Source organism: Poecilia mexicana, unplaced genomic scaffold (genome assembly GCF_051168715.1).
Source record: "Poecilia mexicana isolate PSO_F unplaced genomic scaffold, ASM5116871v1 scaffold_8, whole genome shotgun sequence".
NCBI lineage: Eukaryota > Metazoa > Chordata > Actinopteri > Cyprinodontiformes > Poeciliidae > Poecilia > Poecilia mexicana.
The window spans coordinates 20,885,006-20,902,532 of NW_028263377.1; the positions used below are offsets into that span (position 1 = coordinate 20,885,006).

The 17,527-nt window shown below is 38.9% G+C and overlaps 1 protein-coding gene across 1 annotated transcript; it reads right to left on the reverse strand.

Annotated features, from left to right (window-relative positions):
- On the reverse strand, window positions 1-17,168 carry fmnl1a (formin-like 1a). The gene is made up of 25 exons (XM_014999248.2): window positions 16,604-17,168; window positions 10,365-10,448; window positions 9,873-9,959; window positions 9,689-9,762; window positions 8,422-8,505; window positions 8,196-8,339; window positions 7,634-7,742; window positions 7,372-7,448; window positions 7,196-7,289; window positions 6,764-6,838; window positions 6,446-6,556; window positions 5,877-6,026; window positions 5,694-5,795; window positions 4,811-5,369; window positions 4,599-4,723; window positions 4,305-4,507; window positions 3,974-4,208; window positions 3,821-3,889; window positions 3,661-3,741; window positions 3,456-3,585; window positions 3,210-3,373; window positions 3,025-3,126; window positions 2,855-2,950; window positions 1,174-1,279; window positions 1-1,085 (listed from the first exon to the last, which is right to left on the reverse strand). Exons 1-25 carry the CDS (start codon window positions 16,778-16,780, stop codon window positions 1,021-1,023), a joined length of 3,303 nt encoding a protein of 1,100 aa, XP_014854734.2. The 5' UTR covers window positions 16,781-17,168; the 3' UTR covers window positions 1-1,020.
- Window positions 17,169-17,527: the final 359 nt, after the last annotated feature.

Consider the following 17,527-nt stretch of genomic DNA (forward strand, 5'->3'; position numbering starts at 1 on the left):
TTATGTCCAAAAGATAATGTTTTATTATAAACTATGATGATGGATACAAAGGTATATACAAAAACAATGCATGTATAGTCTCAAGTAAACGCACGGTGCAGTTTAGAAAAAAAAAAAAAAGTTACGTACAGTACATGTTTTTTTCAAAGTTATAAGAAAGAGTCAGAGAAGTGGGTATATATGTTTGAGGTTTACAAACAGAAACAATACATTATTTTAGTATGTGTGACACGGGCATGTTCAGTCTTACTGTGAAGTTACGTGATGACGATAGTGACTGGGAGTGTTGAACATCCAGGGATCAGAAGGCTTGAACGCACCACAACATGAGAAATCAGCTACGGTTCTCCCATTTGTAGAGTAGTGTGACATAGGAACAAAAATAACTACAGAAAATAGATCAGTTATATGAGATATATAAAAATTTAAATGCCTACTGATACTGGAGATAAATTTATCAGTGTGGATGCCATGATATTCTGTGAGAAATGTGTGTTTGTTTGTTTTTTTTTCTGTGAGAAGACAGCAGGCACCTGAACCTGCCTTCTTTTGTACATAATTTGCTGTGATTGTGTGTCCAATAAAGTGCAGCCCTCTTGTACAGTCTGATCTTGCTTTATTCCTTCTGCTTTAAGGCACACGAGTCACTTCTCGGGTCATAAAGAAAACAAATACAAAATACAGTGGTTACAAAAACGTTTACTTTAAAAATAAGTCATGATTTTTTTTTTTTTAACAGTCTTACAATTTTAGAGCACATAAGTACACTGACGGAGCGTAAAAAAGGTTAAGATTGTCTTGAATCAACGTTGGTGAACTTATTGGTAAAAATGTTGCATTTTCTGTATTTACATAGCTAAGTCATACTGAAAATATAGTTAATACACAATGGCAAATGACTGACGCTGTTCCTGTTACATTGTACATACATCATATCCTAAAAGCTCGATATAGTTGCTTGTATATTTGAGTGTATATCATGCATATTCATCAAAATCACATAAAATAAGCCAAATTGACTCAAGTTTCTTGGCGCTGAGCTGGGCGACGACCGTCTGAGCGTCTGTAAGGTGCTGTCCTCAGATCTGATGAAAAGCGACAACAAGCAAGTTGTGAGGGTAGAACTTTACCTACACTTTGGTGTTAAAAAAAAAGTGTTTCTTGTTCCTGTACCTGTAATAATATCCTCCAGAGCACCATCTTTTCCCTCTCGTACCGGAGATTTCACCTGCCTCTTCTTTAACTCTGCTATCAGATCCATCTTCGGCATCATGGGGCCCTTGAAAGAAGACATTTAAATTATAATCGAAAGTGTTTTGAGGTTTTTTTTTTGTTTTTTTTTTTACACAAAATTACAATATCACTCATTCAGATTCCAAACAGAGTAATATATCTGAGACATTTGTGCTCATTCTCATATTTACAGATTACAGTTAATAAAAACTCAAGTTTCTCAGACAATTATAATCTAGAAAAGATTCTTGATTGGGTCTCATTTGCATAAATTACTGCATTAATCATTTGTTGCATAGATTTGTCAGCCTGTTGTTTTGCTGAGTTCAGTTCAGTTTGTATTAATAATGCCCTTCATCTTGTCAGTGGCTCTTAAGCTGTGACTCCAGGCACAGCAAATGCTTGACAATCCTCTGTCTTTGCTGCACAGCCTTCTGGTGGCTGTTTCAATCGCAGCTTTTGCTACCACACCTCTTCCTTCCCCTGAACCTTTCACTATTATGCTTAAATGCATCGCTTTGTGAACAGCCAGCTTCTCTAGCAATGACATTTAGTTGCCTACTCTACTTATGCAGGATGTCACGGTCCGTCTGCTGTAAAACTGTGAAGTCAGCAGTCTTGCCCATGATGTGTAGGCATGCTCATAGCATGAAACCTCTGTATTTAAAACCAGTTTTTATTGCTATTATATGATAATCTAATTTCCCAAGAAATTGAATATTAGGGTTTCTTCCATATTCGGTCATAATCACCTAAATGACATAAACAGGAGCTTGAACAGTTTCAGTGTCCGATAAATCTAAATGTAAGATTTCCCTGACAAATTTACTTCAGTGATTTCAGACTTTATGGGGATGCATTTGTGTAATTAATGCTACAAGAATACATATAATACACAAGAATACATATTAGTAAACAAAATAGTACAAAATAGTATAATCATACAGTGTAAACAAACTTGAATCATTCAAAATCTCAGGAGTTACTTTCCTTGAGCTTTATTCTGAATAGCTAATGTTGTTTTAGAGAAATTCTGTTGTAACATCAAAACCTCTATTAATCCAATCATTTTAATTCATCACTTTATACTTTTGATGTTTTTATAATTTCATGTAGTCTTCTGTGGGATGAAAAATAATATAAAGTCTCCAGAGAATAATCAATTAAATCAAAGATCTGATAGAAATTACATTTTTTTTTATTATGACGACCATTATATGTTACAAATGCTTCACTACAGTGACAAACAAACTAACTAACACTAGTATCACATTTTTGTTTCTGGCTACAATTGAAAACACACACAAAAAAAATAAATGGTAGCAAATTGTTAAGAAATGTGGGTACATGAAGTGAACTGACTCGGAGCTGGAATAAACTCAGATTAAGCAGAGGATTATACGTCTCATACAGAATGTTTCTTGTGTATGAATGATACTGATGTGCTACTTTTATGCCAAACTTCTGTGATAACTGTAGTGCTCTTGGCAGCCCCCTGCTGTTGTAACGCTGTCTCTGTCTGGAAATGTTTAGTTTAAGACAATCCATGCTGTAAATCAGAGAATCTGAGAAAAACTGAAATCTTCCAGTCAACAACACTTATAAGAAGGGATCTTCTTACCTTTTGTGCTGCAGGCTTGTTTGGAGATGGTGCTTCTTTTTCCTCAGAACTCTCCTTTTCCATTTTCTTTTTCAGCTCAATTTCTTGCAGTGCCGTCTGCATTAAAAACATAGATAAGGTTATTAGCATGAAATGAGCTGTTGTAGAAATGGATGCAACAAAGACCTCACCTTATAAGCCTTTAAGAAGCGCCCAAACAGCGGGAAAAACATGGAAGGCTGCGTGGTTTTGGGATTCTCTCCAAAATACTCCACGACAGAGGCATAAGCCTCCTGGAGGGATAAGCAAAAATGTATGTAAATACAATAAACATAACACAAGCTGTATTATGGGTTGATAATGACAAAACTCCAACCTGTGCCGTCTTGCTGTCTTTGATCAAAGACTCCAGGTGCTCACTGTTTGTTTTGATGAATTCCTTTAACACCGGGCTGTCGTCCTGCACCAGGAACTCCTTCTTGGTCATCTCCATTCCTCTCTCCAATGACCGGATATCCTGGAGAATACTGTCCAGGGATACTAGCAAAGAAAAAAGGATATATTTTTAAAACATATTCAGACACTAAAAAAATGTTGGCCTAATTGAGGTGTATCTATGTACCAAGAGCTGCTTTGTCTATAAAGTGAAGATCGTTGTGGAAGTTGACTAGGTCTGGGTATTTTTCAAGGACGATATTAGTGATGAACTGAAGTAGCGTCTGGGAGCGGTCGGTGGACTTAGTCTCCAACAGCTGAAAGGTGACAAAACTGGTTTAATGCTTTTTGCAAACACACAAGTAAATCTACAGCAAAGCAAAGCTACTTACAAGGTCAAGACTCTGCAGCCTGAAACCGTAGGCCGCACCTCTCTTACTGCTGTTCATGTAGTTACCAAAGGCGAGAACAATCTGACAGAGAATGCATGAGTTGAATAGCAAAATCTCGCACACGGAAGTCACACAAGTGTTTGTGTCCAGTTTGACTTACTTCTAAGATCTTTTTCAGTTTAGCCGAAGACTTGATGGACATGGACGCAGCAATGATGGAGTTCAGTTGCTGTGGATGAAGTGAAAACACCATAAGTCCATTTGGTTTGGGCCTATTTCAGCTGAAGCTTCGGCGCTTTAACCACAAACTGACCGGCTGCAAGCGTTTGACACTCTCTGGGAAGTTGCCCATGAAGGTAAGCGTGTTTATTCGCTGGTTTAAACGGGCGATCTTCCCGAAACGCAGAATGAATTGGTCTTCATTAGTCAGCTCCTCCAGAGGACGGCCTTCTTTCTCATAGTTTATGAGAAGTTTCATCTCAAAGTCTGATGGGATGAAGTGTTCAAGTAATTCCAGGAAGTCTATGGACAGAGACTGCTGGTCGTACCTGTACAATAGATGGATTATCATCAAAGAAGGAGTGAAAGGGACAAGAAGAGACTTATTCTGGGAATGACAAACAGTAATCAATAGAAGGACATACGTCTCTATGGCTGTGCAGATAGCCGATGGGTCCATTCCGCCCTTGCGGAGAGTGATGGCTAGATTCTTGGCCTTGTTTGCATCAATAAGTGATGTCTTGGTAGGAGCCTTTTGTGCCACCTTTTTCTTAACCTTGGATAGATCTGCAGAATTCCCCTGTGCCCTTGTCTTGAACTGTTCCTCAAATACGTCCATGTTCAGCTCCTTGTAGGGACAGAATGTTAGGCGGAGGAAATTAATTATTTTATTCCAGGATCAATTTAAAGTGCATATATTGCAAGTTGCGTAATCTCACCCCTAGGATCTGTTCATCGTCTAACTCATTAAACACTGTGCCAGTTACTTGGTTTGGTTTTAAAGCCTGCCAGTTCAACAAAGGCATCCTGTACTTGGTCTGAATTGGCTTCTTGGTCTTGATCCCTGAGCAAACGTAAACAGGAAGTGGTCAAACACAAATCAAGTCATGAGCTTTAGTGAGACTTTTTCCATTTGTCTCAATGTCCTCACCAGATTGGGCATTTGGAGCTCCAGGAGGAGGTGGGGGTCCACCACCAGGTGGAGGAGGAGGAGGTGGGGGTCCACCACCAGGTGGAGGAGGAGGAGGAGGGGGTCCAGCACCAGGTGGAGGAGGAGGAGGTGGTGGGGTTGCAGCATGAAGTGGAGGTGGAGGAGGAGGCGGTGGTGGACCTGCTCCGGGCGGAGGAGGGGGCGGAGGTGGAGCAACAGAACTTCCATCTGATGGAGGAGGAGGTCGGGGAGGAGAAGTCGCAGTCTCCCCTGGTGCTGAGGCTTGGATGCTTGGTTCAGTGGCTGAGGACGGGCTTTGGACATACTCAACAACTTTCACAGGCACAACCTGGATGTCGAGGCCTCCTGACGGAGTGCGTCCGAGTTTGATCACCCCCTTGTCCTGCAGCTCCTGGATCTTCTGCTCCAGCTCAGACTGTGACTGACCGACAGAGGAGCCCCGACGCTCCCGGTCCCGCTCCCGCTCCCTGTCCAGCTCCCGCTCTCGTTCTCTCTGCTGCAAAGAGCTGACCTGGGAACACGACTCACGGAGGCTTTCCTGCAGGAGGCAGACACAGGTTGTCTTAACTTGTCTTCAAATAGTTTTCCATGGTTATTAGTCCAACATTTGAAGTTTTAAGTCCCACTTTATTAATGCTTTCAACTAAACAATTGTAAATATTCCTTGAGTAAATTCACACTTGCAAGGCAGCATCTAATAGTGAAAATCATAATTATTCGTCACTTGATATTGACAGGAACTTGCTCTTTCTGTTGTTTTGTCAGTTCCCCCGCCTTGATTTGTACTATGCATTGTAATGCTAATCAGGGTCACGATTGCACTCTTTGCCTCTCTGGTAGTGTGTGTGTTGTTAGTTCTTACTTTGAGCAGCTCAGCTTCCTTGGTGGCCTGCATGAGCTGAGTCTCCAGTTCAGATATCCTGTCTGTGGTCTGAGTCTCCAGCTCCTCAAGCCGGGAGTTCAGCTGCAGCACAAAATGAAAAATAACCCTGCTGTTAAGCCCCGATTTACTGAGCTAAGAATTCTACAAGATGTAATATTTCACCTGAATGTTGTGATTCTGCAGTTCATCCACATGCTCCAGTACTCCTCCCCTGTTCTCGGCATCCTCCAGCAGAGCGCCAACGTCCAGGACGTTGTCCAAGTAGGCCTGGATCTGGACTTGCAGCTTCTCGCTTTCAGTCTGTTTCAGACTCTGATGCACAGAAATGCATGAAGATTACAAATTAAAATAGGTCATATATCATACAGTAATATATGTTCTATATATACACATAGGAATAGTATTGTATGTTTAATATGTTTATTGTATGTTTAATGCCTACAATCACTGTCATGTTTGTCGATGTGTGAAACATTTGACGTCATGTCATTACTATTTACAGATCAGCTGAAAAGTAAAAGAGAAATTATGTCCCTTAAAACAATCCTGTAATTACGGTCAAAAAAGTTACATGTTAGGATTAAAGACAAATAACTAGCTTCAGGTTCATTTTATAGCTCTTCTGGCAACTCCTCATTCATCTTTAAACCCATGAAACACTGTCAAATGATGCATCGTTCTGCACTACTGATGAATATGAAGGTCTAAGCTGAGTTTTCCCAAACACTGACCTCCAGATATTTGTCTAATCCAAGGTGCGTGAACTCGTACTGTAGATGAACTCGGAAGTTCATGTTCTCCACTGAATGGACCACAATGTTTATGAACTGCATGCAGGCCACCTGCAGACAAATGTGGAAGTTAAACCAAAGTTAGTTTTACTTGGTTCAGTAAAAAAAAAAAAGAGCTATATAAATCTCAAGGAGAAAAATATGTGGCTTGTTCTAATTTTTTTTGACATATCAAACATTAAAAATTACTATCTAAAAGTTTCATAGCCTAAAATTAGATAGCATCATACAGTAGAGGTGGTAAATCCATGGTCCTACCATGAAGTCAATGTTGTTGTCATCATTGATGAAATACTCCATCAGCTTCTCAAAGCGGTTCCTCTCTTTGCTCACCTGAAGACCATAAATATTTAGATATGCAGTTAAACTGTTGCCCACCTGGGGGCATAAATGTATCTTTTCAGAATTTCTGATCAGCTAAATGTATTGAATTTCTTATCTGAAAAAACTATAAAAAATATATATGCTAAAACCCTGCACTGCATCAGTGTTTAAACTTACGAACACATGAATGACAAGTTCACACAGTTAGAAATGTGGCAACATGAGAAGTGGACTGTGTCACTGGCAACGTGTCATGTTGTCAGTAACACAGCATGCAAAAACAGGATTACTAAAGAGCAAAAGTCACATGATACTGGTTGCATTAAGAAAATAAAAAAAATAAAAAAAAACAACCACTAATTTCACCTCCTTAAAGTTGTCAAAAGCGGAGAGGATGATGTCGTGCCCTCCTCTGACAAGACAAACGGCAGCCAGCAACTCCAAGACGAGAGCTTTGGTCCTGTCAGGGCAGATTGGGACGTGTCAGGTGTCTGTGCAGACGGGTCAGCGAGGCAGTTTAACTCAAACACAAAGAAACTCACCTGGGATTCTTGCTGTTGAGGCTGAGCGTGATCTCATTCACACAGCGTGGGTGAGTCATTACAAGGTTAAAACCAGACTTGAAAACAGAAGAAAGGTTTAAAACAACCGTTAACTTTACAAAATTATATAATCTTTAATCTTTGTCAGAGGAAGCTTAAGATTTTTTTGCAGATCCAAAGATATAAAACCTGGTTTTCTGTTTGCAACACATTTTGATGACAATTCATGTCTGCATGTTCAGACTGTTTGATTTTACTCTACCTGGTAGTTCATGATGGCTCTTAAGCACATGATGCACACATGTATATCATCTCTCTGCTGGGATGAATGCGACTTCTTATGCATCCTGTTTGCCAGAGTAGAGCTTATTCTGAAAAGGAAAACCGAGTTAAATAAATAAAAGCCGTGAGACAAGACGCAATGGCTTCGAATGGTTTGCGTTTACGTCCGGAAAATAGCTATAAATGGAGTCCTGTAGCTGCGAAAGCTGTCAGTCATATTACTTTGACCTCAGATAATATTTTTTTCGCGTCTGACATCTTGCATCAGTTGGACTTACGTTAGAATAAAATGTGAAGCAGGCTTTTGCAGGAAGATAAAATTCTGCCCCATCATTTTCTGAGAAAATGGTTGAGTGTCTCAACGTGGTGACCCCAGAGCACATGGCTTCTGCTTTACAGATTCAATTTTGTTTTATCTGTGTGACTAAATTTGCTGCAAGTTCCTTTATGAACATCTCATGGTGGTGAGAACTATGTAGACGACCCGGCCTCTTTCTAACCGCAGTCATAGCACTGATCTTTTATGGGCGCAGGCTTCTTACCTTACAGTTAGGGCCCGTGCAGCTCTGCTCATCCCATGCGAGTGACCCCCGCTGGAGCTCTTGGTCAAATCTTCCATTGACCGCTCCACTGGTTTTTGTCTGTCTGACAGGGTGCCACCGTTTTCCACGGGCTCCAAGTCAAATCTGCAAAATGTCGAAAATTCACTGTTAGTGACAAATGTTGCCGCCGTCGGAGAACGTAGCAAATATTCCGTTAAGTACTCACGAAGTATCACTTTGAGCATGTGACAGGTATTCCACCAGGACATCCAAACCTTTGTTCTGCTCATTAAGAAATTCCTGAGCCCATCTAAAGAACGAAAAAAATATAAATTACATTGCCAAATAAAGTATGAAAACAGGCTTAATGTAGCATAGCAAGGGTTTGTCAAGTTTTCAACCAGTCGCAGCACAGAATCCAGGTTTCTTTAACAACGAACAAAATGTACTGAGTTTAGGCACTGACATGGAGGTCAGAAGTAAAAGTTAATATATTAACGTAATTGTTTTGTTTGCATAAAAACTAGCATTAGAATTTAAGCTAGTAGCTACAGGAAATTAAAAAAGCAGCCTCTGTAAATAAATAATTTTGCTCACCTTGTTACAGATCTATGTTTTGTGTTACATTCAGTTTTGGTATCTAAACATTAGGGCTCTATGCCTGCCATAACTCATCCAGATTGCTGAACCATTTATGCGTCTGTGTTATTTTTGGATGTGGATGTGTGATGGGTCATTCAAATACAGATTATGAATCACGAATGACAGCACTCGTTTTCCTTGCACGTTCCTTGACATGATCTATTTTAGATTTAGACTGTTGCTCATCCAAGGCAAGCTTATTTTTCATAGCACCATTCAGAAAATTACATTGTGCCACTTGACAATTTAAGAAGCAGAGGTAAGACTATCACTTTAAAAACACAAAATAATCCAAAAGGAGTCGCTGATATGCTTTGGAGCGCAAAAATTGTTAAAAGAAAATGAATTAGTCATCCAAACACTCCAAAGTTATAACTTGTGTTAGTTTGAATTTAGAGGCACTGGAGGCAGATTAGGCTGACTGAATATTCTTTACTCCACCCTCTTGTTGAGCAGGTTCAGCTAGTAATCATGAAAGCATAGTTAACCCCAACAGCGATCAGATGGCGAAACCAAATGTGTTCTGATAAAAGTTGTACCTGAACTGCTGGTAAAACTAGAAGCATGCTTAGTTTAGCATCAGTATGGGTTGTAGGTCACACTATATATTTTAGCCAATTTGTCTCTTGATTGATAGCATGGTTGTATTGAATGCAAATCCAGTTTTGTTAACGTCTTCACTATTGTGCCTTTGTATGACATTCATGCACCGTTCATTACCCAAGAAAGTCAAATAAAAGCTGAATCGGCCTTAAAAAATGCAGAGGAGCTGAAAATTAAAGCTGGGATCCTAAATCTGCATAAAATGCATTTTCACTTCAAATGATGAAATAAAAATCACGCATACTGACCCGATGTGGTTAGTACGAAGGGATATCTCCAAGGCTTTAAGGACCTGGGTGGCATCTTGAATTTTTTTCTTCGACTAAGGAAGGGAAAAAAAAATTGAGATCGTTCTGTGGTGTCACTACACACGTTTGAAGATTAAATTTGATATTAATTCTATTATTCAGGGGGGTCATGCATCCCACTGACCCTGCGGGACACCCCTCCTTGATCTTGGTAGAAGCTCTTTATCTTGGACAAGTAAGTGGAGGGGGGGCTCTTCACTTGGAAGCGCTCCTGGTGGGAAACAGACAGCAGATTTAACGTTTTATATAAGTATGTCGCTTTGCATTTTATTAGAAAACCGGTGATGAGCACAAACGCACAGTCATCAAATGGTGCACAATCATATTTGTGCACCATTTGAAGCTATTCCTACATGCACCACTAAGACTAAAAAAAAAAATCAACACACTAACCACCCTTGGTTACCATGGTGACACCTTTATAAGTTGCCACCACAGAAACTGAGCTGCAGGGTTTTCACACTGCACACCACCACACCAATTTTTTTTTTTTCACTAAATGTTTATGTACTTTCAGTCAACTCTGTCCTGGTGAAGGCACTGGTGCAACAATCCCGTTCAGAGTCATGACGTCTTTTGCGGTTTGAAGTGATGAAACACCAGCAAAAACGCTCACCTGATCGCAGACTAATTCCCATTTCTTGTCGTTGTCGTATTGACTCAACAGCTTAAGTTTGTCGGGAGGCAAATTCATGTAGCTCTGAAGGAAAGAGAAAGAGAAAATTATTATTATTATTAAATTACGATAGAGAAATATATATTTGATCCCTTTCTGAGCTCTTTTGCGTTTGCTCTTTTGTTACAACTAATAGTTTCAAATCATCAGGAAATTTTAAAATCAGACAAAGATTGCCTGAGTAAAAATTCATTTAATTAAAGAGGGAACAGCTATCTACTAATAGCTACTAATTTGACTAAATGCGAAAAAAGAAATAGTTCCCCCTAAACCTAACAACTAATTTTGCTACCCTGGCAGGGAACAACTGATACCAGATGTTTTAAATAACTGGCAGTGAGTCTTTACATTTCTGTGGAGGGACTTTGGCCCACTTTTCTTTGCAGGATGGTTTGAATTCAACCAAACTGTAATGTTTGAATGGCCTGTTTGGAGTCTTGCCACAGAATATCAAATGGATATATATAACCCTAAGCTTTGACTAGACCACTCCAGATACTTAATTTTGTTTTATTTGAACCTCTTAGTGTGGTTAAACACCTGGATTTGTTGACATTCTCTCAGGTGCAGGACCTAAAGAAGCAAAGCAGACTCGGACTATCAAACTACCATGTTTGACTATCAGTACTATTTTGTCAAACTCTTTGCAAGTTTTACAGATATTATAGGATGTACATCTTCCAAAATGTAAAACGTTTTTAATGTATGTTTACAGAATACTTTCCATAATATCTTGGCGATCGTCGAGATACTTTTTTTAAGCAAATGTGAGATGGGTCATTCTGTTGGTTTTGGTCAGCAGAGATTTTCAACTGAAACTCCTCCTTAGATACCATTTTTGCCCACTCTGTTTTTTTTTTTGTTGTTGTTGAATCATGAACACTGGCCTTAACTTGAGGCAAAAAAGGCTTGCAGTGCTTTAAATGTTTGTTCTGGGTTCCTTTGTGATACTCTGAATGAGTCGTCAATGCAAAAGTAATTTTGGCAGGCTGGCCACTCCTGAAGCTTCACACATTTTTTTTATTTTCTCTATTTGTGGACAGTGGGTCTCACTGTAGTTCACTGAAATCCCAAAGGACTACAAAAGGCTTCGTAACCCTTTTCAATGACTTAGTTTCTCATTTGTTCTTGAATTTTTTTTAGATTGGGGATATTATGTGTTGCTTTTTCAAGTCTTTCAGTCTACTTCATGCCAGACAGGTTTTATTCAAGTGATTTCTGGATTCTCTGGTTGCTGTTAAAGAAGCAGAAACATTTTTTTTAAATTGGAGTTAATTCATGTGTTTAAGAGGGGATCAATCATATTTAACATAAGTTGTTTTGGGTAGCTTTTTTCTTTTAATAATTTGAAATTAAATTGAGAAACTACTTTCTGTATTTACTCGGTTTGCCTGATATTAAAATTTGTCTGCTGATCTAAAACATTAAAGGGTGAGAAATAAGCAAAGACAGAGTCAATCCTTAAGGGAGGAAAATATTTTGTCATGGCACAACAACATCCTTTATACATTCTTTCATTCTTTTCTGCTTCTTCAATTGTATGTCGGTCTAAACAGATGTATATCAGATGACAGTAAGAAGTAGGAGGATGTACCTGTTCAGAGAAAAGATGACTCACTGTTTGCATGAGTTGTGGGTTGTTGTCAAGAGCTACTTGATCTCCCAAAATATATTTGTGATAAACAGATATTTACCTCAGAAGTCTTTTTCACTGACTAGCTTGATAAAACAAAACAGCAAAAAAAAAAAAATGAAGGTTTTACATCTTTATAATGCTGCTTTATCACAATGCTTAAAATATACTTTAACTATAGGAGATCCAGGAATAAAACTTCCAATTTCTCCATGTTATGCATCTTGAAATACGTAAAAAAAATATTTACACAGATGTTTTTGGGTCATCACTGTTAGGTTGCCTTTTTCTGTTTGTGCACCTCTCATGACGTTTTGTTTTGTTACATCTTCCTGACCGCTTATTGGCAATAAGTTACAGCGAATCAGCTTGAGGTCAGATCAACAACATTAAAAATGTACTCCCTTTGCCCTCTTTCTCTTTTCTTTCCATATTTTTGGAAAGTCTGGTGAGACTTAGGTGTTGCATTGTCCTGTAATAAGATGGACAAATGACCCTGGAAAAGTTGACCGTAGTTTGGTTTATGTTGCAATATTTCAGGGCAGCTTTCTGCATCCCAGGAGAGCACACAAGTGTAGCTGGTGATATTGATACAAGCCAGCAGAGCCTGGCTTCTGCCCATATTTCCAACAACATCTGACTGTATTTTTGTCTTGGTTTTTCCCAAGTCAAAGTTAGCCCTAAGATAATAAACTGCTGTGTGTTATCGACTGCCTGGAGAAAATAAAAGATGAACTAAACTTTTACATCTTGTTTTTCTACTTCTGTTTTCCATAATCTTTTAGATTATCATGGTTCAGAACTGTAGAAAGTGACTGTACATCACATGGATGATGTGAAAAACCCCACCTCCATAGGTTTTTAATGTAGGCTGTTGTAGTTAGATCATAAGTTTAGTTCTTAGTGTTAAGAAAAGGCACAACGGAGTTCATACAATGACTGAAGTCTCATATAAAAACTGGTTGTTCTCTTTAAAAGATGAAGAAATAAAATAAAAATAAACAAAAATAAATGTGAATAATTCAGCATCAAAGTACTAATTAAATTAATATATTCCTGTACAAATCTTGTATTTATTACTAACTTAATTTAAAATACTTCAAGTCAGATTATGCACTTTGATCTAACCTAAAACCCCTAAAGCACGCTTTTACTGTCAAGACAAATAAGTTAACTCAGCACTGGGTGTGGTTTTGAGTTACCCCATGCACACCCAAACACCAACTTGGTGTTTCTTTTTCACATTTGAAAAAAAAAAAAAAAGAAGAGGTTCAAAACGGAAATGGCCCGTTGCCTTGGTGCAGAAGAACTGCGCTTCATCCTTGGCGGGGCCAGGGTGGAGCCCCTTCGTGGGTTTTGTGGTAAGAAAAAAGGGCAGATGACAATGTAACTCACGCACATTGACTTACATTGTCAATGTTTGGAAAAAACTGGTATTAATAAAGAAAGAAAATGCCCACTTGGCGCAAAAATGTCTTTCTTGTTTAGAGATTAAATCTTAGGCTTACAATGGAAGTGTTCTGCTAAAAGAGGAAGTGAGGTCATACATTCATATGAGTGCTGGGAGGGCGCAACAGGCACGAAGCAGCACAGGTCATGTTGGTTCACTATGTGAGACGACAAAGTTTATCACACAGATAAGTTTATATTTATCAAAATAAAGTTTTGAGGAGCACTTCTCATTTATTAAGGAAAGCAAAAATTATCTATAACAGAATTGTTTTAAGTCAGGCAGGTTATCAACAGCCACTGCATCTGAAGCAGGTATAATCCAAAATTTGACTAGGCCACTCTACAAGTTTCTTTTTTAATCATGGAAAGGTGGATTTCATGGTGTGCTTTGGATCATTGTCCTGGCTGGACATTCTCCTTCAGGATTCTCTGGATCTTGAAAGCAAAGCAGTCCCAGACCATCACGCTGCAATCAGCATGTTTCCCTGTCAGCATATTGTTGTTGTTTTTTTTCTTTTTGAAAAATGCTGTTAGTTTTACACCAGCTGTAACAAGAATGTAACAAGAAGTCCACTCTCCAGAAAGTTTGACTTTTGTCTCTAAAGTCCTCAGATTATTAAAAGAATTTCAGATAATTGAGAATCTGTTTTTGGCAAATGTGAGATGTTTTTTTGTGTTCATTTGCAATTTTGTCTTGAAACTCTTCTATAAAGCCTTTTTTTTGCCCAGTTTCTTTCTTACTGTTGAATCATGAACTTAGCTAAGGCCTGCAGTACTTTAGATGTTGTTCTGGACTTTTATAATCTCATGTATGAGTTGTTAATTCACTCAGAGTCATTTTAGAGGGCCAACTTGTTCCATGAAGGTTCACCACTGTTCCAATGTTTGCTGCTTTTGTAAATAATGGCACTCACTGTGATTCACCAGAGACCAAACTCTTAGAAATGGCTTTGGAGCATTTTCCTTTCTGTTTATGAACTTTTACACTACCTCGTGTCATCAGACAGGCTCTGTTTAAGTGATTCTACAGGCTAGACAGCAATCAAGCCTGGGTGTGACTAGTGAAACTGAGCTCAGCTTTCAAAAAATTTGCTTATTTACAGTTAATTCTTGGTTTCACGAGGCACATACACAGCACCAGATTGGTTTGGACAGGTTTTCTTTCTTCTTAATGCATAGCCATTTAAAAATTGTTCTCTATTTGCACAAGGTGTATTTGTGGAACACTGACGTTTGTCTGATGATATGAAACATTTAAATATGACAAGTAAGCAGAAGAAATCTGTAAGAGGACAGATACTGTTTTCTGAGCCCATCCAGCCTGAGGAAAATGTGTGAGACCCACACACTCATAATCTCTACAATTATAATCATGAAACAACTTATTACAGTTGTGCTCATGCACAAACCATGAGCAGCAGCTCCTGGGGTAAACAATACAATATATTCAATTAATCTATGACATATGTCTGTGTAAAATGTAAATAAACAGATATGTTAAGATGTGAAGGCGATCCAAGTCCATCCACCTATCTATTCTCCAGACAAGTGCCTGCCTCCAGCGATCATTGAGTTGGGACGCATGCGGACAGGTTGCCAGTTACATTTACCACTTGCAATGGAAGCTCTCTCCTTTGAGCAGCTTAGTAACCAATTAACCAAGAATTAATTGGTTAATAGTTTTTCGACTGTGGATGCCGGGGTTCCAAGCCAGAACACACACATGCTTATGGAGAACATGCGAACTCCATGCAAGAAGACCTTTGGCATCAATTTGAAACCAGAACCTTCTTGCTGCAAGGATCAAAATCCTCTATATATGAAGCGAAACGATGTGAATGCTTTAAATGTAGACATCAAATGTAGACATCTCTTGTTGAGTCTGTTTTATAAAATAGATGCATTGCATGACTTTTAGTAATCTGGAAACCTGGGAGACTAATCGTTATAGTAATTTAGTAATGCTGTTTGGCAATTTGATATTTCCCCTTTCATGTCTGATATAGAATTGCATTCACACAACAGGATATTGTTAGGGTTTCTTTTTTCTGATGCAATGTGTCAAATGTGTCGCCATTGCAGATTTGGATGTTGGGAGTAGAATTTTGAGGACTTAATCTAACATCTTAACTAAATATAATATGGAATAAGAAACTTTTTTCACAACTAGTCTATAATATGTTGCATAGAAAGATTAATACCAATCCATTTACTTTTCATTTTTTCATCTGAAGTGTTGTTTACTCGTTACTATTTTTAAGCAAATCTAGAAAACGATAAAGAATAAAGCAAACCACTTCTTCCTGTTGTAATGTTTACATGGGAAGGCATCCTCACACTGCAAACTGCAGGAATAAATAATCTTCATTCTGACACCAATGTTTCTGAGTTCAGCTCGTCATAATCACGTCTCAGTTTACAACCTCTGGTTCTTTGGGTTTCATTAGTGTGTTACTTTGCTAACACCAACATAACTAATACCGAGTGAAATCTTTAACTTCACAGATCTTCTTTTCCAACTCAACAGGTTTCTTCTTATATTATAAGAATTTGAATTTCTGCTGGCGGCTCTGTGATTTAAACAAATACTGTATGTATTACTGGTGAAGATTGGGGATTTTTGTCCCCGGTCTTTTGGGACTGTTGAAAGAATGGTGAAACTCTTGCTTTCCGGTCCTGTGTGCTTTCATATAAAATGTGTTGCTCAACTTCCCCTTGAGGCCAGCTACCCATGCAGGCACTAATCACCCGCCTTGTAGTCAGGCACTTCAGAAATGCCTTGAATTATTTGTGGACATTTGAGCAAAATGACAGATTATCGATCACTTTCAAAAATCCTGATAAGTAGTTATAAAATTTTCAGAAGAAACTGAGATAAACAGTGGAAAAAGTAATGGAAATATTGGTAAACATGACTAAATAAATGTTATCTTCACTTACTTTAAGTCTCAGTTGATTTGTTTTATATAGTTTCCTAGATCTGTTTCCCGATCAGCTGGTCTGCTACCAAAACTTACATAATTCCTTGAATCTGTGCAGATCTCTATAATCTGGTTTGTTTTTATGTGTAAGGGTGTTTTCCTCAGCTACTCACCAGCACCACATTGAAGCGCTCCTCCAGCTCCTCTTCTGGGGGCATTGGAAGTTTTGGTGAAGAAGATTGCTTCTTCTGTAAAGGCAGTGTGGGGTCGCTCATCGCCGAAACTGAGTTCCTGGCCTCTCTGCCCTCGGCCGCCTCTAGCTCCAAGCCCCCTGCGGCCGCATTCCCCATCACTAATCTCCACAAGTAATCCAGGAGGAAAGCTGTACACAAACCAATTCACCTGAAAAACCAGACTGTTCCACAGCGAAAGGTGATCACTCCAAATGACAAGAAAGAGAGTCCTGGGCCTTCAAGGTGATCAACATTAAGTTTCTGGCTCACTAAAATCTTGCTTGTCCAGATGACACAAGAAGTGAAGAAAAAAGTTGGGTTGTCCTCATGTTTGCTCTCTGATTAACATCTCTAGATACAAGATAAAAAAAACCCAGTCAGGTCCTGACAGAACTGAGAAATAAAACCTAGACTGTGTCTCACCAACTATCTGCACTGGTTGAAAACGTCTCTGCAAAGTAAAACTCAGAGGCCTGTGTGTGAGAGGAAGGAGAGGGAGTGTGATACACTCTGTAACTAAGTCAGAAACCACAGAAGCACAAAAGCAGAAGAGCAACTTCCTGTGTGACAGCAACAGAACCTGGTCTAGAGGACAGGGTGGAAGATAAATGTGGCAACCGTTAGTAACATGCATGAAATAGGTGGATGATTAGAAAAAGAAAAGTACAGTGTGGTGGTGGCTCGAAGATAAGATATGAAGTTAGTTTAATGAAGTTACTACATTAGCAGTTGCACTTGAAAACTTTAACACAGGGGGAAACTGCCCCCAGTTAGTGGTGAAAATATTTGCACTGGAGCCGTTTATTTCCCCAAACTTATGTTTATATATGATTAAATTACCAGAGTCCTTCCTTAGACGATTGC